Here is a 23,889-nt window from a genome sequence, read left to right as displayed (position 1 = left end):
ACATCCGAGGATGTGGGAGTGGCAGGCGGAGAAGACAGCCCCCAGTGAGCTGGCTCTCAGGCACAGGCTCTATCTACCAAGCCCCGGCTTGAGGGCAAGCCCATGGCTCCTCCCTCCTGCTGGGGTCGGAGGGCTAGGAACAGTGAGGCTGAGATCAGGCACAGTGCAGCCACTGCTGTGACCCCCAGCCTCAGTTTAGCCATCACCATCTATAAAATGGGGTCGGACCCTGCAGGTGTAGGGCACGAGACGGCATGAATGAGAGACTAAGCTGTATGTATGTATGCATCAGATACCCCACCTACAGTGGGAAGCACACTGTCAGATGAAATGGACACTCTGAGGTGTCCAGTGGGACCAGGAAGGGCGAGCATGGGACCTGGACGGTGAGACACATCCCAGTGCCCAGATCCGAGACCAGTGTTGCCGAGGCAGGAAAATCACTTTATTTGCTCCACTGACTGCAGCTCTGGCTGGAGTTGGTAGCTGCTATCTCTACACAGGATGGTCTAAGGTGGGGGATAATAATCAGCACTTCCCCAGGCGGGTTCAGGGAAGGCTGGGCCAGGCAGTGTCCGGGCAGGAATGTGACAACAGCCAACTTGGGAGCTGTGGGAGGTGATGGGTGCTGTCTCTCGAGATGGGTCCAGTCACAGCTCAGGGGCAGGGGGATCCAGTGTCCAGCATGCCCTCCGGGCCTACACTACCTCACAGAGCTGATGGGCAGTGTGGGCCAGGGCTGTTCAGCAAGCTCCAGTTCTAGCCGCTTGAATTGCTTCTTGGAGGCCCGTTTAGGCCGGAACCACCGCAGGCAAGGCGGGAGGCACTGGTCCAGCACACTCTGCAGAGGGCAAGTGGGAAGGGTGTGGAGGGGCGGCTGGGCCTGGCCCCTCCGTGTCCCTCCCTAGCATCCCTCAGTGTGGACCCTACCTCCAGCATGAAGGCGCCCACAAAGTTGAAGGCGACCAGGCCCAGCAGCAGCCACTTGAAGGAGCTGTCCGCAATGTCCCTCAGTCCTAGTGGCCCCTGCAGGAGGCCGGGGACCAGGATGAGGCCCACCAGGACAGAGCCCAAGAGCGCCAGGGCCACCAGGAAGGGCACTGGGGGTGGGGGAGTCCGTCAGCAATGGCGCTGCGCCCTGGGACGCATGCACACACGCACACACGCACGACCACACACAGGTGCGCACTCGACTCAGGGTCCCTTCTCCATGCCAGCTGCCACCCCTCAGCCCGACACCCCCACCCCACCACGCAGCAGCACCGTTGGTGTAGAGCGGCTGGCGGAAGGGCGCCCCCTTAGACACGGCTGCAGCCAGGATGAGGTACTGGAAGCTAGATAAAGAGAAGACCACTGTGTTCTCGTAGTTGGGCAGGTTGTCGGGTGCGGGCACTGTTCTGTTCAGAGGCACAAACCTAGGGACCAGGGTGGTATGGTTAGGTTAAGAGTGAGGGGTGTCAGAGGCAGGGGCAGTACCGGTGCAAGGGATTCTGCGACTTACCAGGGCTGGGCTACGACCAAAAAGTAGCCCCCCAGCTGGATGCCGGCCACCAAGGCCACCTGCAGCAGCAAACTGCCCAGAACGGGCACGCTCAGCAGCGCCCCCGGCGGCCGCGCTCGCACTAACTTCTGTGCCGGGCCCGTGCGGCTCATGAGCACGGCGATGGTAGTGGTGATGACAAGGTCGATGGCCAGGAACTGTAGGTCTCCTAGGTTGGTGTTGATCTGTGGCAGGCAAGCGGACAGAGGAGACGCTGAGGACCAGCTCTTGCAGAGCCCCAGGGTGTCCCCTGTCCCCACGGAGCCAGAAGAATCCTTCCTGCCCACTGTCTGACCCGCCCACTGTCTGACCCAGCATCCTCAGCTAACAGTGGTGGACCTCAAGCCTGATGAAAGATGCTCCCACCGATCTACGGCGCAGTCTGATACATGACATGCTGTCCTGCCCCCTAGTGACGCTAGAGTCTAAAGTTCCCGTGGAAGGCTGCTTTACAGATAGCAAAGCCCCAGCCTGACGGAGCAGAGGGGCTGCCTGGTGGGGCCGCGCTCTCTGCTCTAGAGAAACTCTGAGGCAGACCTGGATCTGGCCCACTGCATCTCTGTAGTCGGGGGTGGGGCTGGAGGGAGGGGGGTGGCAAACAGAGCACGCTCTGGCAGGGGAAGGCTCTGTGTCCCTCCTGCCTGGGCTCTGCCTTATTCGCCCCTGCAGACTAGGAGCTTTAGGAGATAGAGACAGCTATTAGCATACACCAGTAGCCCCACTTCTAGGGACCTATGGCCAGTGGTTTTGAACCCAAGCGTCACTGCCTGAGCCAGGGCAGGCAGATGACAAGTCACAGCTCCCTGACTCCTCCCTGGTGGGACACCGGTGGGGTGCAGGCTTGGGGTCTGATGCTCACTGTATAGAGAATCAGGACCGAGATGAACTGGGTCAGGCTGTAGAGGGCCATGTACTTGAAGACGCTGAACGAAGTGTCCAGAGAACAGCGGCCCTCCCTGGGAGGCAAAGGACATCAGGGGCTCAGGCTGCTGCTGGCAGGCCCCGCCTCACCACACCCACCAGCCCTGCCCGCCTCACCTGATGACAGTGGGCACACACTCAATACTGGCCATGCTGGAGGTGAAGGGAGAGACCACTGAAGCCTCTGCCTGGGATAGCGAGATGCCCACATCAGCTGCCTTCAGGGCTCCACAGTCATTGGCTCCGTCTCCACACATGCCCACACAGTACCTGACAGAGAGGGGAGGAGATACGGCCTGTGAAACAACTCCAGGCCCCAGGGAGAGGCCAGCCTAATGACCAGCTGGTGCTCGGTAAACAGAAGTTAATTATTTTGGGCATGACAGAGGAGCCTGCTTGGGTACCCGTTTTTACTGTTTTTGGGATAGATCCCAGTATGTCTTAAATGCTAGATAAGCACTCTACCACACATCCAGCCCAACCTAAGTGTTGTTTACTATTTACTTGTTTATTATTGAGACAGGGCCTTGCTGGGTACCCCTGGCTGGCCTGGAACTCACTAAGCTACATCAGTCCTGCTTTTTTTTTACTTGCTTGTTTGAGACAGTCTCCCTACATAGTTCACATTGGTCTTGAACTAGCAGCAATCCTCCTGCCTCTGCTTTCCAAGTGCTGGGATGACAGCACAGGCCAGCATGCCCGGCTCCTGGGTGCTTCTGGAAGGTGGAGGGAGGGTCACTAATGCCCGAGGAGGGGACTGGGACGTATGGACAAGCTCATATTCCCGCCGGCCCTCTGGCACACCACACACAGCACTCACTGAAGCTTCTGCAGCTCGCACACTAGCTCCGTCTTCTGCTCCGGGGCCATGCGTGCAAAGACGGTGGCCTGCACCAGGACCTGGGGCGTGAGAGAGGAGGACTGGAGCATCACCTGGCGAGCAGAGACGGGCGACGCTCAGCCCCGCCCTGGGCAGCTCTACCTTGGGCAGCAGCTTGGGGAAGTGCTTCTGAAGGACGGCAAAGGTGGACCCGCTGAGGGCCAAGTGGCGGGGCCAGGGTTCCAGCTCCAGGGCGTAGCCTGTGGCCTGGGCAGGGTCCTAGGGATCAGGAAACTCAACTTAGTAAGCGGGTCAGGTGACATGGAACGGGGCTGCTGGGGACAATGCAGCCAGAGTCGATGGTCTGCCTCACCTTAGCCCTGTTCGTGACAGCAGAGGACTCGGGTAGCAGGAACTCGAGGGAGGCAGGCTGGCCCTGCTCAGGGTGGGTGGCATGGATGATCACCAGGTGCTCCTGCGTGCCCACCATGCCACAGCCTCGGGCCACAGTGACTGCTGTCTGCAGGTTGTCCCCTAGGAGTGTGAGGCAGGGTCAGAGTCTACCACTGTCCCAGGGGGCCTGTGGCCCATCCACAAGCGCTGTGTCCAGCATGGCTGAGCTGGGCCGTCTAGCCACGTCCCTAGACCTCTTTCTTCAGTGTATGTCAGAGGAGCAACTGGGCGGGGTCCCAGCCTGCACTCTGCCTGCCGCTGCATGACCAGGGCATGACACATGAGTACTTGTGAGTGAGCGCAGGGCTGGAGTGTGTGAGAAAGACAGACTGCCAACCACGGTCCTTTCACTCCAGTGGGAAGCCTTCCTGCTTTATGAGGTTGTCACAGTCTTCTAGCCTGACACCACTGTCCCACATGGAGAAGGGACCTGGAACCCGGGTGGAGACCTCCCGGTGACCCCGCAGGTGAAGAGCTGGGCTGTAACCCAGGCTGACACTCCACCTGGCTCTCAGAACTCCTCTGTCCTCCTCTGTCACACAATGACACATTACGGATACTGTGAAAAGACGGGGGAAGGCCTGGCTCCGAAAGATGCTGCAGCAGGGCATGCTGGGAAGCCGCCCACGACAGGGCAGGCTGTACCTTCCTCACAGGTCCCCTGGGCCATAATACCTGTCACCATGATGGTGCGGATGCCCGTCTTCCTCAGAGTCTGGATAACTGGGGTCGTCTGTGGCTTCAGCAGGTTCCGCATGACCAGCAGCCCCAGGAGGCTCAGCTCCTGCTCCACAGTGTCCCTAGAGGGTTAGCATCCCCGGGTCAGAGGGCAGGCAGGAGAATCAGTGCCCCTCTCCCAGGGTCTAGATGGGGCACCTGCCTCCGCACCCCCGGGATGGGTTCACCTGGTCAGCTGCTGAGCGGCCTCAAGGCTGGGTGCGATGGGCAGCGGCTTACCAGCCAGGGCCACGACTCGGTAGCCAGCGGCCGTGTAGGTCTGCAGCACCTGGGTAAAGTCGCCGGGCACTGCAGGGACAGGGAGTGTCATCAGGGCATGGGGGGCGGGGGCGTCAGAGGCTGGGACCCACCCCCACTCCATGCTCACACCCAACAGTGGACTCTGGGCCTGCCCCCTTCACCTGTCTCGGGGCTGCAGAGGCTGGCCACCAGCTCGGGGGAGCCTTTGACGTAGGCCTCAGGCTGGGTGGCCCCTGGCCATGCCACTACCACGTCCATACGCTGCAGGGCGGAGGAGAAAGGGAAGCGGCGGAGGACGCTGACAGGCTCCGGCGGCTCTTCCTGTGGGTGGGGGAAGAGCTGAGGGGCTGGCGGTGGGGCCCAGTCCTGAGGCCCCCAATCCCCACTCATCCCGCAGCTTACCGTTCCCTGTTGCCGGGGCCCCCTGGGTGGGGGTCTCATTACCGCCAAGACCTGGGTCCCAGGTGCTGAGTCTGCAGCTGGACCCTCCTCCAGGACCTGGTTGGGGCGCAAACAAAGGAGGTTGAGAACCAGGGCCCTGACGAACAGAGGGGCAGCAGGACTAGACGCATGGAAGACTTCATGACCAGAGGGGTACAAGTTAACAAGGGCTTTGGATCTGTGCAGACTCAAATCCACACTCTGGCTGTCCCACCGGTAGGTTGCTGGGAAATCCTGGGCAAGTTATTAAAATCGCCAGGAAGCAGGTTTCAGGCTTATGCTAGGGCCACAGGGGCAGTGAATGAGAAAAGGTGGACACAGTGGGGCGCCAGGACAGAGCAGACGCTCAGCAGGAGGCTCTCCCCTGACTGACTGACAGAGACAACTAGGGAGCAGCAGGTAGCATTCCCAGCTGCCCTGAGGCAGGGGCCTGGCCTGCTCGGCCTCCTCACCCAGCCTGTAGACTCCACCATCTTGAGGTCCATAGGGTCGCCCACTGGGGTGTCACGTAGCTGGCTGAGGGCGTGGCAGGTGGCCAGTGCTCGGAGAAGGGGCCCCAGGGGCAAGTGGCGGGGCTCTGTGACCAGTGGTAGCAACATCTGTCCCTTTAGGGGCACCACCCCCATTACATCCAAGCCGTCCTCCGTGAGGGTGCCTGTCTGCAGAGGGACAGGGCCGAGTCCTCTGTTGAGTCAGGCCATGCTGAGCTGGTCCCCACACCCAGGCCAGGTGAGTCCCACAGGAGCCAGAGCAAGGGCCACGGGAGGCCTGTTCCCGAGCCTGTGTCCCTGCTGGAGTCAACCTCCACAGCTCTGTTTGCATCTGACCATCTTCCCTTCCCTCAGCTCACGGTCCTGATGGGTCAGCGTGAGGCCTCTGCTCACCACCTGCTGCCCACCTGGTCCTTCTCGGCTGTCACCACTGCTCCGTGTGTCCCAGGTTCACTGTGTCCTTCAGGAACCACAGACCCTTGCTCCTCCCCACCTGGTCTGCCCGCCCTCATCATGGGAGTGCTCAGAGGGAGAAACTGGTCATGTCCCATCAAGGCAGCTCTGGGCTCCCCTAATGCCCGCCGTCCACACAGTGTACCGCTGGTGTGCTCACCGAGTGGGGATACACACACACACACACACACACACACACACACACACACACACACACACACCAGTGCCCCTGTCCTGGTCACTACTGAACTCCAGCGCTGTGTACTTGCCCAGCACAGTAGAACCAAATGGTTCTTGAACAATTAAATACATGATTTCAGGCATTTTATCTGCCAGGCATGAAATGGGATGGGTAGGTTGTGGAAGGTGGCCCTGAATGTTCCCACGTGTGAATCGGGTCTAGGTCCAGCAGGCTGATTGCTGAAGTGCCCAGTCCCCCAAATCTTGCCAGCCAGGCCCCACCTTGTCGAAGCACACGAGCCGCAGCTTGCCCCCCAGGTTGATGCGCAGAGGGTGGATGCAGAAGATGCCCTGCGTGCGCAGCCGACTCTGGGCATAGAGCGTGCACACGGTCATGGCGGCTGGCAGAGCAGGTGGCACCACCACCGTCACCAGGTCCAGAGCTCGGATCACGATCTCGTTCACAGGCACCTGGCAGGAGGCACTGTGAACACAGAGCCCGGCCGGATCGGCCCTGCAAGATGGCAGCGCCACCCGGCCTCTGGCTTACCCGGTTGCGGCAGAGAACGAAGATGCTGTAGACTGTGCCAAGCAGGGCTGGGGAGGAAGCAAGGGGTAAGCGGGACTTGGGCCCGGCCGGGACTCGGGCCCCGCTATGGCTGTCTCAGAGGGAGGTGTGCTGCCCACTCACCCAGGACGGAAAGTGCTGCCACAAACTTCATGCTGTGTTTGTAGAACTTGAAGCTGATGGGCCTCGGGTGCAGGATGGAGCTCACCAAGCCGCCTTTGGCGGTGCAGAACCCTGGGGGCAGGAAGCCAAGGGAGGGAGGAGGGGTTAGGGCAAGCTCCTCCCTCGCCTGCACACCGCCTGCACCCTGGGGTGATGACATTCACAGGGCCAGCTGTCATCTGGACTGGGGTCACAGATGACAAACTCACAAGGTTGCCCAACCCCCACAGTTTTTGTTCCATTATTTTCTTTCTGTGGCTCCGGGGATTGAACCCTCATCCAACAAGGCCAATGCTCTGGTACTTTTTTACTTTTCTGCAGCCTTCTTTTTACTTTCATTCCGACTGAGGGTCCCACTAAATCGCCCAGGCTGGACCTCAACTTGTTATCCTCCGGCCTCTACCTCCCCAGTAGCTGGGATTTTAAGTGCACGGCCTCTGTAGGGTTTTATTTCAGAAAGATCTCACTATTTTAGTCCCCGCTGGTCTGAGACCAGGCTGGCCTCAGACTCACAGAGATCCACCTGCCTCTGCCTCCCCAGTGCTGGGATAAAGGTGTGCGCTACCAGGTCCTCCACATGGATTTTAAGAGTGGAATTCGAGGACAGCCTCTCAAGTGGGTGGTTTCATTTACAGCCCAGAGGACCAAGTCCCTTCCACCCCTACAGGAGGACCCCTGCTGTCTCCTACAAACATGGCAAAGCTTGATTACAGTCTGCCCCAACTTCTGATAAGGACTGGGGGCTGGAGGATGGCTCAGTGGTTAAGAGCACTTCCTGATCTTCCAAAGGACCCAAGTTCATTTCCCAGTATCACGTGGCAACTCACAACTGTCTGTAACTCCAGTTCTACGGGATCTGACATCCTCTTCCGGCCTCTGCAGGCACCAGGCATGCATATGCACAGACAGACAAACAGCAAAACACCCACACACACAAAACTAAAGAAAGAGGAAGGGACCTAAGGGCCCGGCGGGGGACTGGTCAATCCTGGTGGCAGGGTGGTGGAGGGGCCCAGGCTGCAGGCCCTGTCCTGTCCTGCCTCGCTGCTCCTCCCGCCTCCAGATAGGTACCTGTCCGGGTCACCACTGCTAGGACCCGGGGTCCCAGGTAAGCCCGGGCCTGCAGAATGAGGGTCCCACAGAAGAGTGTGTGCCGCCGATGGGTCTCTGGGCAGTAGGGCTTGGGCCCCTCTGGCAGGGCCGTCTTCAGCACTGGGGTGCTTTCCCCTGGGAGGGACATGGGGTGAGGTCCATGAGGGGCCCTCAGGGTACTCCCTCCCACGTCAGAGCTAAGGGCTGACTTATTCCACGACTATTCCGAAGCCACACTTAACTCTGTAACTGGGTGGGTAGCAGGAGGGAAGGGGGACTTGAGACCGTGAGGCAATCCTGAGGGGAGGCAGCCAGTTACCAGGAACTCGCTTTGGGTAGTTGAGCCGGTCAGTGCCAGCGTGTGTACGTATTGGTGGCCAGGGCTTGGGAAGCCCTTCTCCTCCTGGAGTTGGTTTACCACGGATCATTTTGTGGATTTTTATACAGATCTTGCTATGTAACAAGGTTGGCCTCAAATTTGTGATCTCCTGACTTAGCTTATCGAGTTCTGGAAAGCACTGGTGTAAGCCACCAGTATTGGTCACATCTTACTCTTTGTACTTTTTTGATTTGAGACAAGGTCTCACTACACAGACCAGGCTGGCCTCGAACTCATAGAGATCCACCTGCCTCTGCTTCTTGAGTGCTGGGATTAAAGGTGTGCGCCATCATGCCCAGCTCACATCTAACTAATAAGGATACTTGCATGGGGGTGTCTGTCATCTCTACAAAGCCCTGGGCAAGCTGCCTGGCAAAGGGGAATCCATTACTGAGTTCCCGTGAGGACAGGATTATTGGGTATCTACAGCACGCATATTTCTAAGTGCACTCAAGAGCAGCCCAGGCTGTCTGTGTCCCTAAGATGAGGCATGTGTGGGGCAGTCCATGGAGGGCCAGACTTTTCTCATGTAGCCCAGGCTAGCCTCAAACTTGCTATGTAGTCAATGACCTTGAACTCGGGATTCCCCCTACTTCAACTTCCTGAGTGCTGCCCAGTCCTTTTGCTTTTTTTTGTTTTCTTTTGAGACAGGGTTTCTCTGTGTACCCTTGGCTGTCCTACAACTCCCTCTGTAGACCAGGCTGGCCTCTGCCTCCCCAGTGCTGGGATTAAAGGTGTGCCCTACCACCACCTGGCACCTTTTACTCTTTTTTGTTGTTGAGGGTTCTGTAGTTGTTGTCACTGTTTTGAGATGGAGCCTCACTGTGTAGCCCGGGCTGGACTCTAACTTGGGGTGACCCTGCTTCTGCGTCCTGAGTGCTGGGATTACAACTGTGTTTGCTTTCATTAGCTTATCATACAGGTAAAATCACACAGCTGGGTGTAGGGGTGCAGTGCTGTAACCCTAGCTCTTCAGGGGGCTGAGGCAGGAGGATTACAAGTTTGAAGTCTGCTAGGACTACAGAGTGAATCTGAAGCCAGCCTGGGTAACTTGGTGACACTCTGACTCAAAAACAAAGTGGATATAAAGGAGTGGGGCGTGTAGCTTAGTGGTAGACGACAGCCTAACCTGGTGTAGCCTTGGTCTGAATGAGAACGGCCTCCATTAGGCTCATGTTTGAATGCTTGGTCTCCAGTCGGTGGAACTGTTTGGGAAGGATTAGGAGGTGTGGCCTTGTTGGAGGAGGCGTGTCACTGGAGGTGGGCTTTGAGGCTTCAAAAGCCTCCAGTCATTCCCAGTTAGCTCTCTCTCTCTCTGCCTCCTACTTGTGGATCAAGACATGAGCTCTCGGGCTGGAGAGACAGCTCAGAGGTTAAGAGTACTAGTTGCTCTTCCAGAGGTCCTGAGTTCAATTCCCAGCAACCACATGGTAGCTCACAGCCATCTGTAATGAGATCTGGTGTCCTCTTCTAGTGTGCAGACATGCATGCAGACAGAACACTATACACATAATAAATAAATGTTAAAAAAAAAAAAAAAGATGTGAGTGCTCTTCTGTTATTGCTGCCATACATTGTTCCATCATCAAGGAACCCTCTGGAATAATAACCCTCTGGAACTGTAAGCTCAATTGAACACTTCCTTTTACAAGGTTCAACTGGCTTGGTCACGGTGTTCTGTCACAGTACTAGAAAAGTAACTAAAGGAGTCAGGTGAAGTAGCAGATGCCTTTAGTCCCAGCACTCGGGAGGCACAGGCAGGCAGATCTCTAAGTTCGAGGCCAGCCTAGTCTACAGAGTGAGTTCTGGGACAACCAAGGCCACACACACAGAGAAACCCTATCTCAAAGTAAAAAAACAAAAATAAAAACAAAGGAAAGTAACTAAGATTAAGATACAGGGCAGAGTAAGGTCCCGGACTCAACAGCTAGCTCCATAGACACAAACACACACAGAAACAACAGGAAAAAACCCCAGGCCAGAACTTTTCTAGAAACAACCATCCACTCTCATCATACTTTTAGCTCAGGCTGGCCTGGACCTAGTCATCCTCCTGCCTCAACCTCCTGAGTGCTGGGATCACAGGTGTGAGCCCCTGTGACAGGCTCTTGCACGAATCTCATAAATACTGAGAGAAGCCCAGGTAAGGCTGCTCTTGGCATCGCCGTTGGCACTGGTTGGAGACCCGGGAGTACGTCAGTCCCCATCCACCTGCACCATGGCTTCCTAGGCAGCGAGTGGAGCGCTACATGCATGTGGACAAGCATTCGGATCACACAGAACAAAACTAGAGAGGATCGTGAGTCCATGCATGCAGCTGGAAGAGCTGCAATGGTGGTGTGAGCATGGGGAAGAGACATGGGGTACAAGCAGGGACCCTGGCTCAGAAGCCACTGTCTCTGCACGGCTTAGAGTCTAAGCCAGCCACAGATGCTGACACGGGAGCTTAGGCACACCCTATCTATCCCACAATCACTGACAACCACATTTTCCAGGTGGGGAAACTGAGGCACTGGGTGTTTAAAGGCATATGGGTAGCAAGTACTGAAGCCAGGACTGTTACTTGAAAGAAAAAGAAAAATTCAACTGCAGCTTCTGCTGAGAGGCAGAGGGTTGGACGGCAGGCAGGGAAGGGCTCCGGGCCTCGAGCAAGCAGGGCTCACCTGTCAAGGAGCTCTCGTTGACCACACACTCGCCAGCCACCAGGGCAGCATCGCATGGCATCACCCCACCCTCCTGGGGCAGCACCAGGCAATCTCCAGGCACCAGCTCGCTGGAGTCCACCCACTCCTCCTCTGTGGGCAGATGGGGTTCAGTGAGGGTCAGCTGCCCTGCCGCTTCCTAAGCCCAGCCTCCCTCCTTCCTGCCTGCTCCTCACCTCCTCCAGGCCGGCACACCTGCACCCGCACAGACAGCTTGACCATGTCCCTCAGAGTCACGCTTTGCTGTGGGACAGAGGGATGAGAAAGAGCTGAGTGGGTGGCGGCCCCTTGGGGATACTCTGCTCAACTGAACACCCACGCTCACCTTTCTGGTCTTGTAGAGAGCCAGGCAGATGGAGATGGCCGAGATGAGGAAGATACACAGGGCATACCAGTAGTAGTGGTCGGCCAGCCACAGCGCAATGCTGAAGGCTTGGAATCCATAGTAGGGGTTCAGTGCCTGCAGGAGCAGGGAGACACATCAACACTGCATCCCTGGGCAGCCCGGAGACAGCTGGGTGGCTGCTGCCCCGAGCAAAGCCAAGCCAGTCGCCTGCCTAGGCCCACTCCCAGCTCCTTCTACCTGACATCCCCCAAGCTGCAGCGAGGAGGACACAGACATTTGTCCCCAGACATGTCAGACCCCGGCCACGCTTTCTAAGTGCCACACAATGGTGAGGATAATCCCACAAGATGGCGCTACCACCGGAAGCAGAGACTGAGACACCAGAGGGGTAAGGCCTAAAACCAAACAGTGAATGGGTGTCAGGCTGCAGTTTGTAGAAGGCTGGGACATGATTTCTAAGAAGAGGTGGTCCCTTTGGCCATGTATGACCGCGTCCATGTCCTATCCTGCCCTGAGTTCCTCCTGGGAGGGCATACTGTATAGTCCTTATCCTTATTCACAGGACTGGGCTCTGGGGCAGGACCAGCTCTAACGGTGACCTCCTCGCTCGAGGCTGAGTTTGACTCTGTGGCTCTGCCGTGGCCCTCTACACGCCACACTCTGCATCGACCCTCCCTGTCCTCAACCTGGGCTCTCAGCTGCCTGTCACTGACCCCTACTTGGATAAGGATAAGCTGGACACCAGGGTCCTTTACCTCATCCACCAGCAGCTGCAGGTAGGACTTGACGGGGATGCCGATCACATTGGGGCCGTAAATGGTCTTCCTGTAAAAAGGGAGGCCACCGAGCTGGCCCAGGGTGTCAGCAACCCCACTTTCCACTGGGGAAACCAAGGCCCCGAGAAGGTCCAATTGGAAGACGGGAGTGTGGGAAGGAGGAACAGGCGGGACCCCGGGGGCCAGGGCAGCACATACCTCACAGCTTGGTCCTGGAGGCTGAGGCCGGAGCGGGAGCAGTGGATGTCATCACAGGTGCGGCCATGGTCCAGCAGGCTGGGGAGGGGGGAGGGGAGGGGAGGAACACGGTATGGATGACAGACCTGAGCTCTGCACCTCATCCTCTGGAGGCTGAGAACTTAGGGCCCCGGGGCTGTCAGGCCCCCTCAGTCACACTAAACCCCGAGGAGAGAACTCAGCTTACCCACTCCTGTGACTAGGCGGCAAACTTTACCTCACTAAGGAAGGCGAGTGATGGGGATGCTATGGTCAGTTACAAACATTATTTACACCGATGATACCTTAGGCAAGTCACTTGATCTTTCTATGCCACTATTTTCTCATCTGCAAAATGGGGCCAGTAGCTACCTGCCAGGCTGGGTAGCTGCGATGACGTCAATGCTCAGTGACAAGCCTGCCAGTGAGCTTTGTTCCTGTCACTGCCTTGCAGCAGAGGCTGAGGGAACCCATCTTCCCCTCCAAATACCCAAGTTCACCCTAGGACTGTCCTGGCTGTGTGAGCATAGGGTGTATGACAGGCAAAAGGACCCAAGTGTGGCTGGATCCACCTTCCTTGGAGCAGCTCACAACCCTTCATAGCTGGGAGCTGAAGGTTGTCTCTGTCATCCTTGAGGTGCAGGGTCCACACTGCTCAAGGGTATCCCTGGTATTCTTGGTGGTAAAAAGGTCTGGCACCCTCTACTGGCACTTCCCTAGGGCTGTCAGGGTCACCTTCTAGCCCAAATGCCTCCTTCACCCTCACATCTGGAACTCTGCTTCAGCACACCATGGGAGGCAGAGCCTGGGGTGTGGTGCCTGGCAGATGTACCTTCAAAACGACCCTATGAGATGAGATGTACCCTCACCCCCCATTTACAGGAAGCAGCTGCCAGCTGAGAAAGGCTTAGTGAACTGCCCAAGATTTCAGGGCAGCTGAGAGCAGCCCAGGCTAGGCCAGCCCCATCATGCCCTGGTATCCAAACCCACCCTGCTGGAGATGGTGTGATATGCCTGAGGGCCTCTACCTGACTTGGCAGAAGGCTTGCTGGGTCTCCATCCAGACATAGCGTTGGCCTTGGAGGAGGTAATAGCGCAGCACCTGTTTCTGGGTGGGAGGGGAGGCCAGTGGGAGGTGGCCCGGCATCAAGGAGCATCCACATGCAGACAGTGGGGAAGGACACAGGGACAGCATCACAGGAAAGAGAAACTTGGAAGTCTGGCAGCATCCCAGACCTCTGGGACCACAGAGGCCAGAGGGACACAGAGAACCCCAGCCTGGTCCTCCCACAGAGTATGGGATCCAGATGCCCAGAGACGGGCGGGCAAGGCCAGGTCAAGCCCAGCTCGTCACTCACTGCCTCTTTCTGACTGTGGAGCTGGGTGGTGTCCTCCCATGAGTCCTCGGGTACCACTCCCACAGCCGCCTGACTCCGGCCATCCTCTGCCTGGGCCTGTCGGGGCAGCTCCAGGCTGAAGAGGGTTGGGAGTTACTCTGCAGCTCCAGGGGCCGCCCCAAGCTCCCACTCCTCCCTGGGACAGGACACCTGCTGGCTCACCTGCCCTCACCAACAGCCTCAGTCTGCACCTGGACTGTGAAGAGCTGCCTGGAGCTACCCTGGAATACAGAGGTGTGACTTCAGCCTCGAGAAAGCACCCCCATCCTTCCAGGGTAGTCCCATAGCCAGGCGGCCTTGTGGAAAGCTGAGCCAATGATACAGAGCTTTCCTTTTAGACAGGCAGTACAGTATATCCAATAGTCTTCACACACGTGAGCACAGTGTACGTGCACATGTGTGTGGCAGTGCGGCGGTGTGCACAGACTCCAGGGCAGGACATCAGGGACCTTGCTCCATTGCTCTCTGCCTCGCGTCCTTGAGACAGGGCCACTCCTGGACCCTGAAGGTAGGCTGCAGGGCAGCAAACCCCAGAGATCTTGCTCTCTTTGCTCCCTCACCCCGGCAACCATACCCAGCTTTTTACATGGGGGCTAGAGATTCGAACTCAGGTCCTCAAGCTTGTGCAACAAGTGCCCTTATCCATTGTTCCCGTTAGTTGTCTGTCAACTTGACATGAGCTAGTCATGTGAGATGTGGGAACCTCAGTTGGGAAGAATGCCCCCACTGGACTTGGCTTGTGGGCAAGCCTGTGGTACATCTTCTTGACTAATGGATTAATGATTTCGTGAGCAGTCCCAGCCCACTGGGGGAAGGACCACCCTGGGCCTGTGGTCTTTGATAGTATAAGAGAGCAGACTGAGCTGCGCTGGACAAGCCATGGGGTACAAGCTAGCACGCAGGGTCCTCCACGGCTCCGGCCTCAGTTCCCGCCCTGACTTCCTTTGATAAGGGACTGTGACATGGAAGCAGAAGTGAGATGAACCTGGTCCTCCTCAAGTTGCTTTTTGGTCATAGTCTTTATCAGGGCAGTAGGAACCCTAACAGAAGCTCCCATTCAGAGCCATCTCCAGCTCTAGGGAAGGTCTTGTATTTGTGGGTTTGATTATGGAAACTAATGAAGCATTTTCTAAAGGAAGAAAAAGCTCCAGGGTTATACGGGAGCCCAGCCAGCCGCACCTGGCCTGTCTCTGTCCACTGCCTCCCCTGGGCTGCGGGGGTGCAAGCAGGAAGACGGAGGCTTGCCTTCCCCCCAACCCCCTCCTCCAAGGGCCAGTGGTTGGACTGAGCAGCCCAGCATCCCGCCACTCTTTCTCAGTCCCGGGTGGCCCCACTCACCTCTTTGTCTCTTATTTCTATAACGAGTGTTTCGGCGCGGGCCAGGCTGCATGGCCTCAGGCGCAGGCGCACGCCCCACAAGGGCTTCCAGCGGAATAGCAGCCAGGGGATCCCGGCCAGCATCCAGACCGCGGCGTGATAGCCGATGGCCCTCCATGGACTGCCACAGTAGCCGCTGAGCCTCTGTGGATGCAGGTGACAAGGGCCGATGAGGCAGGGGGCGGGCCGGGACGGAACAGAAGCCAGGGCGCTGGGGGCAGGCTGGAGGGCCACTCCATCCGCCACCACTACCTACCACGGATGAAACTGAGGAGCTGAGGGGATCGATTGATGTCCCTGTCATCAGGGTCCCATAGCTGGGGGGCGTGCTGCCCATGAGCGGGCTGCTGTCTGTGGAGAGAAAGGAGGAAGTCACAGAAGGGAGGCGCCTTTCTTTTTCTGGTTTCAGTGCTGGGGATGGAACCAGGCCCTTGCAACGCTAGGTGAGCCACTCCAGGCCACACCCCCAGGCCGCCTCTTCCTTCCCAAGTCTGGCAAGCCTGGTCCCTCTGTACCCAGGCCTTCTGGGCCTGTGAGCTAACTGGCCCATTGGTTCTTAAGAGTGTCTTGCTCCCTCGTGTGTCCGTCAGGAGCTGGAGAGAGGCACATAATTACCCTGACGCCTGTGTCTTGCTGCTGTTTTCGTGGGGGACGGCATTTCTCCCACGTTCCCTGTCACCTTCGTGCAGGGGTCGGGGCTGTTCTTACTCAGTCCCGGTGCCCAGCTCAGGCAGTGTTCAGACCCTCTACCATGTCAAGTCCACACCAACCTTGTCAGGAGCAGGGACTGGCACCGGCTGCTGGGGCGGAACCCCCTGCCCTCCCACCTCCCCATCTCCAGGGCAGGAGTCTTTCTAGATGTTTCCACCCAACCAGGCCAACCTTTCCACTCACAACTGTTTCCCTCACTGCATCCCTAGTCTCTTGGCTGCTCAGTCCCTGTAGGCTGAGGCTTCTGCAATTTCTCCCAGACCATTAAAGAATCCTGACCTGTCAGGCTGGGTTTGTGGTTCAGAGGCTTCCTGTGCTTGAGGCTTGGTGGCTAGTCATGTGTGGGCCTCTGCTCCCAGCCCTTTTCACACGGCTATCATAATAATTCTGTCAGTTATATCTCCACTTTATTTTTCATTATTTGTGTGTAGGTGTGTTTTGTGTATGCACATACAGGCTCAGGTGTATTCTCATTCGCACGCACGCACGCACACATATACGCACACTCCAGACGTCGGCGCTGGGGATCTTACTCTATTATTCTCCTTACTTCATTTGAGACAGGGTCTCTCCCTGAACTTAGAGCTCACCGATTAGTCTAGGCTGGCCGGCTAGAGAGTGCCTCCAGGATCCACCTGTCTGTGTCCCCACAGCACTGGAATTCCGATATGGGTCACTGTGCCAGTTTTACGCTGGTGCAGGGGATCCGAAATCTCGATTCTCATGTTTACATAGCAAGCATTTCCCCTACTGAGTCACCTTTCCAGCCTCCTCTCCCCATTTTAAAGGAAAGGGAGAGGTTAAGTAACTCGCCCAAGATCACACAGCATGGATCTGGAGCACCAGGAGGCACGTCCAGGCAGGCTGCTTTCAGACTGGATTTGTTTGTTTTTGTAATTAAACAATGGATTTATTGGTCTTGTATAAAGACAAATCTGGGAGGGGCAACCAGGACTGAAGAAGAGTTCACTTCCCACGTGCCAGAGCTGTCCATAATCCTCCTAGGACGGATGCCCACTCAGGCACATAGGGAACTGGGGTTAGGGCACAAAGGAGGCCTGAGCCTGAGTCCTGGGCTTTCACACCTACAAGGAACAGCCAGGAATCCATCTGTGCTGAGCCACCTGAGGCCGCTTTCAATCGAAGACCCAGAGAAAACAGCTGAACCAGAGGCCCACCAGTGGGCCCCCTCCACCTTCCACAGAAAACGAATGACTGACCTCAGGAACCGACAGATGGACAGACAGACCCTGGTGTGAGGGTGGAGCCAGCCAGGAAGAACATCATTTCTGTCCCTTGGCCCTAGGGAGCAGCCTGGCTCTCACAGAGGGGATCTGAACTCAGGACAGGAGGTCCAGGAGGAGGTTCTCAGGTCCTTGGCCACAGTAGCTACAGCCTTTTCCTGCTAGAGCCCCGTCATCTGCCTACAATGTCAGGGCTGGGGGCGCACCCACCCTCCAGACGACTGGGAAACAGCCCCTCAGGGTCTCAAAGGGCCCATCAAGGCTATACAACCACCTGCTTATTCCTCCACACAACCCTAGCCAACAGCACAACGTTCACCTCTGTCCCATGGCTGGGACACAGGGGTGGGGAGGTACGCGCTGCCCAAGAGTCATAGTTAATGTCTTCATCATCAACTGTCCTCTCTGCCAAGCTGTGATTCATAAAGCAGGTGAACCAGCCTCTCTGGGAGTGCATTTCCAATCTCTAAGGGGATAGTGTGTGTAGCGATGTATGCAGCTGGCCACAGGGAAAGAGAGAGCAGTGAGCCTCAGCCACAGAGGGCGTCGGAAGTCTTTGAGGCTGGTACAGGCAGGCGGCTTCCCACCAGGGCATGGATGCTCCTTTGACCCATTTCCCAGGCTGGCCTCTCCTTTCTCATCACCAAGCCAGAAACCTAGCCTCCAGGCCTGAACGTCAGCTCCTTCCTGTGGCTTGAGGACCTTGGGGCAGGCACCAGCTGGATGGGGCTCAGACTGATAAAGAAGGCACAGAGCCAACACTGGGTGGATCATCTGACCCAAATCCACCTACCAAGTGTTGAGGGATGGCCTCTGACTGTGGTTCACAAATGGAAGTACTGAGCCTCCCGCAGCCACTCTGCCAAAGGCTTGTCGGGAGACTGGAAAGGGGCCTGTCTTCCTCAGAGTCCCCGTGGTCACCCTCCCTCATTGATTTCTGTACTACTCACAGCACCTGCTGCCGCAGCCAGCACTGAGTGAATGAATGAATGAACTCACACCGCACACTGCAGAGCAGGGAGAGGAGGGGTCAGTCCCCTTGTGCCACCCCCCCCATCCCCCACGTCTCTAGCCTCTTCCTTAAAGAGCCCTTACCATCAATCCCCAGGATCTAATCTGGAAAGTTCCTTTCGAGTATCTATCACACACCCATGATTTCACAAGGATGCTCACAACCAGCCAGGGAAGGAGGGAAGGCAGCTTGCCAAAGGAGGAAGTCACATCTGAGGAAACCTCCAGAGTGCCCAAGAGGACCACGCCCAGTGCACTGTCTGGCAGGAACACAGGACATCTTCAAAGCACTTGGCTTCAAGGGAAGGTGTCCCAGAGCTCCCCAGTCAGGCAGCCTGAAGCTGGCTGGCACAGGCTGCGGCCTCTGTGAGCTGCCCCTTCTCTCCGGAGTCAGTCAAGGCGGCCTAAGGGCCTTCACACAGCAGTGGCAACATTGTAGTTCACCTCAGCCCTCTGAGGGAGGGACTGCTGAGATGTTCCCCTCAAAGATGGGGAAACCAAGGAACAGAGCTGTGAAGATTCAGGCCCAGAATCATACAGCCCCAAACGGGAAGCTGGAATGATTGGCTGTGATGAACAGAGCCTTTAATTCACCCTCACAGCCAGCTGCCTCAGGAAAAGCATAGATAAGGATTCTCACTGAGAGTGGGGGAGGGGTGGGGGAGGGGTGGCGACGGTTCAGCAGGTAAAGGCACTGGCTACACAAGCCGGATGACCTGAATTCCATCCTCTGACCTCACACACAGGCTGTGGCACATGGGGGTGAATGTACACACAAGTAATAGTACAATTTATAACACACTTAAAATGAAAGCTAAGTTTAGTGGCCCATGACTGTAACCCCAACGCTGGAGATGGAAGCAGAAGGATTAGGAGTTCAAGGTCATCCTCGACTACACATTGCATGTAAGGCCAGTCTAGGCTACATGAGACCCCCCAATCTCAAAAAACAAAACTAATAGGGGCTGGAGGGATGGTCAGCAATTAAGAGCATAGTCTGCTCTTCCAGAGTGTGCTTCTCAGCACTAACATCGGTCAGGTGGCTCACAACCTCCTGTAACCACCACTCCCCCACACTATTAGAATTTTAAAATAAAATCAAATAAATAAATCTTTAAAGAATATATTTTTAAAATAATCTTTTAAAATAAATCTTTAAAAAAAAATAAGACCCAAAGATTACAATATAGCTCAAGAGCAGAGCACAAGGCCTGGGTTTGATACCCAGCACCATAAACACAAAGCCCGAGAAAGGCAGGCCAAGAGAGACAGCATACACAGAGTCACACGGCCGTGACCGCCAGAGACAGGGCTGGGGCGAGGTCACTGCCCTGGGGCAGCCGCACCAGCACCGTAGAGCAGAGGGGCCAGAGGCAAAGCCATTTGGGAACCTCTTACTTCCTGCGAAAGACTCAGCTTCCTGCTGAGGATCTGCCAGCGACTCAGGGCACCAGCATCTACTATGGTGGCTCCCCCATGGCTAGGAGCTCCTGGCCTCCATCAGGCGGGGAGAGTGTGCACCTGGGAGGTCTTTGGCTAGATTCTAGAATTGAGAGACTTTGCTCGGGTGCAGACCCAGGGTCTGGTGCAGGATGGGCAGGCAGTTCTTATCACAAGCTGCCCCCTCGCCCCACCCCCCATTCTTTTCCTTCCCTCACTTAAGGCACTGTAGGATAGGGCCTGTGGACTGGGCCAGAGATGTGCTGGGAGAAACAGAGCCTGGGGGTTGGGCACGCTAGCTGGCACCTAGCGAGCAGCCGGGGTCTAGAAACCTTAACTGCATCAGGTGGGATTTCGGTTCCAGCCTAAGACACTCAGCCTGGCACCGGGGCCATGCAGGGTGTGGTCCTTGGACCTAGCCACTGACAAGCTTTCTCTGTGGGGCCTGAGCCTGGGGGTTAGGAGTGCATCTTGCCTCAGGTCTCCCCATCCAGGCCCAGCAGAGAGATGGCTTCCCTAACGCTGTTCATGCACATGGGTGACTGCTCAGAGGCCCGAGGGCGGTGCACCGCGTCCCTCACCTGGACCTGTCACTCAGGATCGAATGCATTCAGAGAAGGTGGGGAGGGCAGACCCCCCACCCCTTCCCCGGCCCCAGAGACCCTCTGGCCCAGGGTGTGCGCAGCGGCATCCTAAATCTTGCTCACTGGGGGCCTGGGGATGAGCACCGAAGGGAGGGCCGGGCCGCGGCTCACCTGCGCTCATTTCGGCTCCTCGCGCTCATCGCCGGCCGCTACGGCCCGCGGCCTGGGCTCGGCGTGCGAGGCCCCGGGGCACGGTCGGGGGCGCCTGCTGCGGCGGGCTGCGGAGGGGCCGGGCTGGGCAGCACCTGCACGACGCGACCGAGGCTCGAACGGTGCCGCAGTCAGTCTGCGGCCGTCAAGCCCCGCCCCCCGCGGCGCCCACGTCCGCCTCAGCCGCGCGGGCTGCCGGGACTTGTAGTTCCCAGTGTGGCCTCCGCCGGGAGCTCGCCAGAGATACTGATTCTAGGGATTGCGTGGGTGGAGCCACGAGTGCGGGGATGGGGAGCTGTGAGGGGAGAGGTGGGAAAGGCGGGGGATGGAGGACGCAGTCCCCAGACACAACAGAGGAGGCAGGTAGACATACAGGCGCGGGGGTGGGGGGGACGCTGGGAGACAGCTGGGACAATACCCAGACAGAACAGATAAACAGAAAAACCAATATTCTGGGAGATAGAATTGTCAAAAATACAGGCAGGCAGATGGGCAGGCAGAAGGGCATGCTGGGAGACACAGGTGGAACAGACCTGAGACAAAGCAGATGGATGGAAAATGGACAAGCAGAAAGAGAGTAGACAGAAGGGAAACTGTCCACAAACACACAGCCACTGGTGCACACCACGGTAGTTAATTGAGCCTTACGCATGCAGACTCAAGCTTGCCTCCATGTCTTTCAGGCTGTGTGACTGTGGATTTATCAGTTAACCTCCCTGGGTCTCTTTTTCTTTTCTTTTTTTTTTTTTTTTTTTTTTGTTTGTTTTGTTTTGTTTTGTTTTGTTTTTCGAGGCAGGGTTTCTCTGTGTAGCTTTGCGCCTTTCCTGGAACTCACTTTGGAGACCAGGCTGGCCTCGAACTCACAGAGATCCGCCTGCCTCTGCCTTCCGAGTGCTGGGATTAAAGGCGTGCGCCACCACCGCCCGGCTCTTTTTCTTTTCTTAAAAACAAAACATTATTGATGTGTATTTTGTGTGTGTGTGTGTGTGTGTGTGTGTGTGTGTGTGTGCGCGCGCACACGCCGGTGGGACCTGTGTGAAGATGAGAGAACAATTTCAAGAGTCAGTTTTCTTCTTCTGGCCTGTGGTCTTGGGGATTGAACTCAAGTCCTCTGGCTTGGCAGCAAGTGCCTTGACCCCCTGAGCCATCTCACTGGGTGTGGACCTCTTTTTCTGACCTGTAAAATGACACATAGCAGCACTGCTTGCTTGTTTTAAGTACTGCATGAGAGCACTCATCTGAAACCCCTTGGATAGAACCTGATACTACGGGATAAATGTCAGGAAAGACACACTTGCCTTGGACTCCTGTGGTCAGGTCAGGCCATAAAGGTGTCTGTGCACAGATTGGCTGTGATGATGCTCAGTAGGCATTAGAAAGGCCAAAGAGACTGGAGGGCCCAGCCCAGAAGCCTGGAAACATGACCTGCATGCACCTCTGTACAGGGGGGACAAATGAAGACCTCGAAAGCCTAGGAGACCTGTCTACAGCATTTACCACACTGTTCCATAGTGACAGAGACAAGTAAGGTGTCCCCTGGTCCTGGGGTCAATGACCTCTGAACAGGAGTTACGGAGGTAAAGGGTGTGTCAGAGGGTAAGCCAGGGAAAGTGGGGGCCACAAGAGTCCTGAGCCTGCAGCCCCAGCCACTTGTCCCTGTGAACTCATGGAGAGCCAAGGAGAGTTCAGGAACTGGACCAGGCCCCGTCCACCTAGGACTACTGGAAATCAACACAAGGGCAGCCAAAACAGCTGATGGCAGAAAGTGCTGGAAGAGTGCAGAGCTGTGAAGGGATGGGGCTCCCTGTGTGGGGACAGGAGGGGGCTATGACAGTGAATGCTGGCTGTGTGGGCAGGACTTGTTGACCAGATTTGTGGGTGTGGCAATGTGAGACTCAGACATGCCCAGAGGTATGGCTTGAGCAGCTGGGGGACAGTGGAGCCATTTACTGAGCTGGGGCATGATGCTGGTGGAGCAGGTTGGGGGGCATTCCTGTTGGCCATGTGGGGCATAGGACTGGCTTCACTAGGTCAGGTGAGGCTTTACTAGCAGATGACATTGCCAGTAGGGACCAGCAGTGTGATCTCTCAGAGCCTCTGTGTTCTCCCACCCCCAACCCCTGATGCCCAGCAGGTGACATTTCCAGGGAACCTGGGTAGCCTGGGTGATGGTGGTGATTTAGGTTTGGACTTGGCTGGCACAGATGCCCTTGTGGAGAGAGGCCCTGTAATAAAGAAAGACCTGGTGTGGCAGGAATCTTAAAAGTTCTTATTGATAAAATCAAACCCGGAGCCAGGTATTGGGGTGAACTGGACGATCAGAGAACAGAACAAGCCACAGCTATCTCACCTCGCCATTTCCTCAGCTGGTCCTGTTTCCTCAGACTGGAAGCCTCTGTGTCCTCATCCCAATGGCTCTCAGCTGAACTGCTGCTTAAAAGCCTGAATGCTTAACCAGCTGAATGCTTAACCAGCCAAATGCCTCTAGTTTCTGGTCCTCACGCCTTATATACCTTTCTGCTTTCTACCATCACTCCCTAGGATTAAAGGCTTGCTTCCTGGGATTAAAGGCGTGAGTCACCATGCCTGGCCGTTTCCAATGTGGACTTGAACTCACAGAGATCCAGATGGATTTCTGCCTCTGGAATGCTAGGATTAAAGGCATGTGCTATCACTGCCTACCTAGTGGCTTTTCTGTTCTCTGACCCCAGATAAGTTTATTAAGGTACACAATATTTTGGGGAACACAATACCACCACAACCTGGTGCATCAGTTGCTGACTAGCTGTTCGAACATTTCTTGATCTACTTTCTGAGACAAGGGCTAGCTATGTAGCCTTGACTGGCCTTGGGCTCCTAGAGATCCGTCTGCCCCTGACTTCCCAAGTGCTGGGATAAAAGTCATTTTCCCACTCTGAACCTCTCCTCAGAGTGCAGATACATTCATGAGACCCTCAAGCTGGGTTAGAAGTCTTGAAGGGTTAGGGGCTGTAGGGACAGACCACCTTTGCAAGTTGTCTGCCAGACCATGAGAAGCCACATGAAACTACACAGGCTTCATTCCAAGCTTTCTGGGAAAAGGTCAAGCTCCCTGATGGGGCAAGTGCCAGGGAATGCACTCTTCTAAACCACAGAGGATGTGGTAGTTCCTGCTTACCTGCCAGAGTCACCTGTTGGAAAGTGGCTTTAACTGTGTGGCCTCACTGGCAGCCTGTGGGCAGGGCTCTCCTCCTAGATAACCGCAGCTGAAGTTTCCAGTCACATGGGCCAGGCCTGATTCAACAGCTTCCATGGGGGCCCTCATGGGGGATGTCCCATGCCTGATTCACATTGCAGAAGTCTGAGAAACCATTGACACAGACCAGTTTACCCCAGAGCACAGCCTCACTTCTTGATT

At 56.5% G+C, this 23,889-nt stretch overlaps 1 protein-coding gene across 6 annotated transcripts; it reads right to left on the bottom strand.

Moving 5' to 3' along the window:
* Nucleotides 1–423: 423 nt before the first annotated feature.
* Atp13a2 (ATPase cation transporting 13A2) lies at nt 424–20,637 on the bottom strand. Of its 6 annotated transcripts, none has more exons than XM_028880710.2 (29): nt 20,454–20,637; nt 15,549–15,643; nt 15,254–15,436; nt 14,078–14,136; nt 13,877–13,991; nt 13,547–13,626; nt 12,501–12,578; nt 12,282–12,351; nt 11,506–11,640; nt 11,357–11,423; nt 11,142–11,273; nt 8,079–8,234; nt 6,969–7,079; nt 6,828–6,874; nt 6,560–6,748; nt 5,606–5,812; nt 5,115–5,210; nt 4,874–5,033; nt 4,640–4,760; nt 4,410–4,534; nt 3,655–3,815; nt 3,444–3,560; nt 3,282–3,361; nt 2,579–2,731; nt 2,400–2,496; nt 1,502–1,725; nt 1,264–1,415; nt 931–1,100; nt 424–841 (listed from the first exon to the last, which is right to left on the bottom strand). In XM_028880710.2, exons 1-29 carry the CDS (start codon nt 20,461–20,463, stop codon nt 704–706), a joined length of 3,528 nt encoding a protein of 1,175 aa, XP_028736543.1. In that variant the 5' UTR covers nt 20,464–20,637; the 3' UTR covers nt 424–703. The 6 variants fall into 6 exon arrangements, with proteins under 6 accessions (XP_028736543.1, XP_028736546.1, XP_037059042.1 ...); XM_028880713.2 differs by having other exon boundaries at nt 931–1,026; XM_037203147.1 differs by having other exon boundaries at nt 931–1,415.
* Between the last annotated feature and the right edge of the window lie 3,252 nt (nt 20,638–23,889).

The sequence above is a fragment of the Peromyscus leucopus genome, chromosome 2 (genome assembly GCF_004664715.2).
Source record: "Peromyscus leucopus breed LL Stock chromosome 2, UCI_PerLeu_2.1, whole genome shotgun sequence".
NCBI classification, from domain to species: domain Eukaryota; kingdom Metazoa; phylum Chordata; class Mammalia; order Rodentia; family Cricetidae; genus Peromyscus; species Peromyscus leucopus.
Note: the sequence above shows the minus strand (reverse complement) of the source record. Positions and strands in the feature narration are given on the sequence as shown.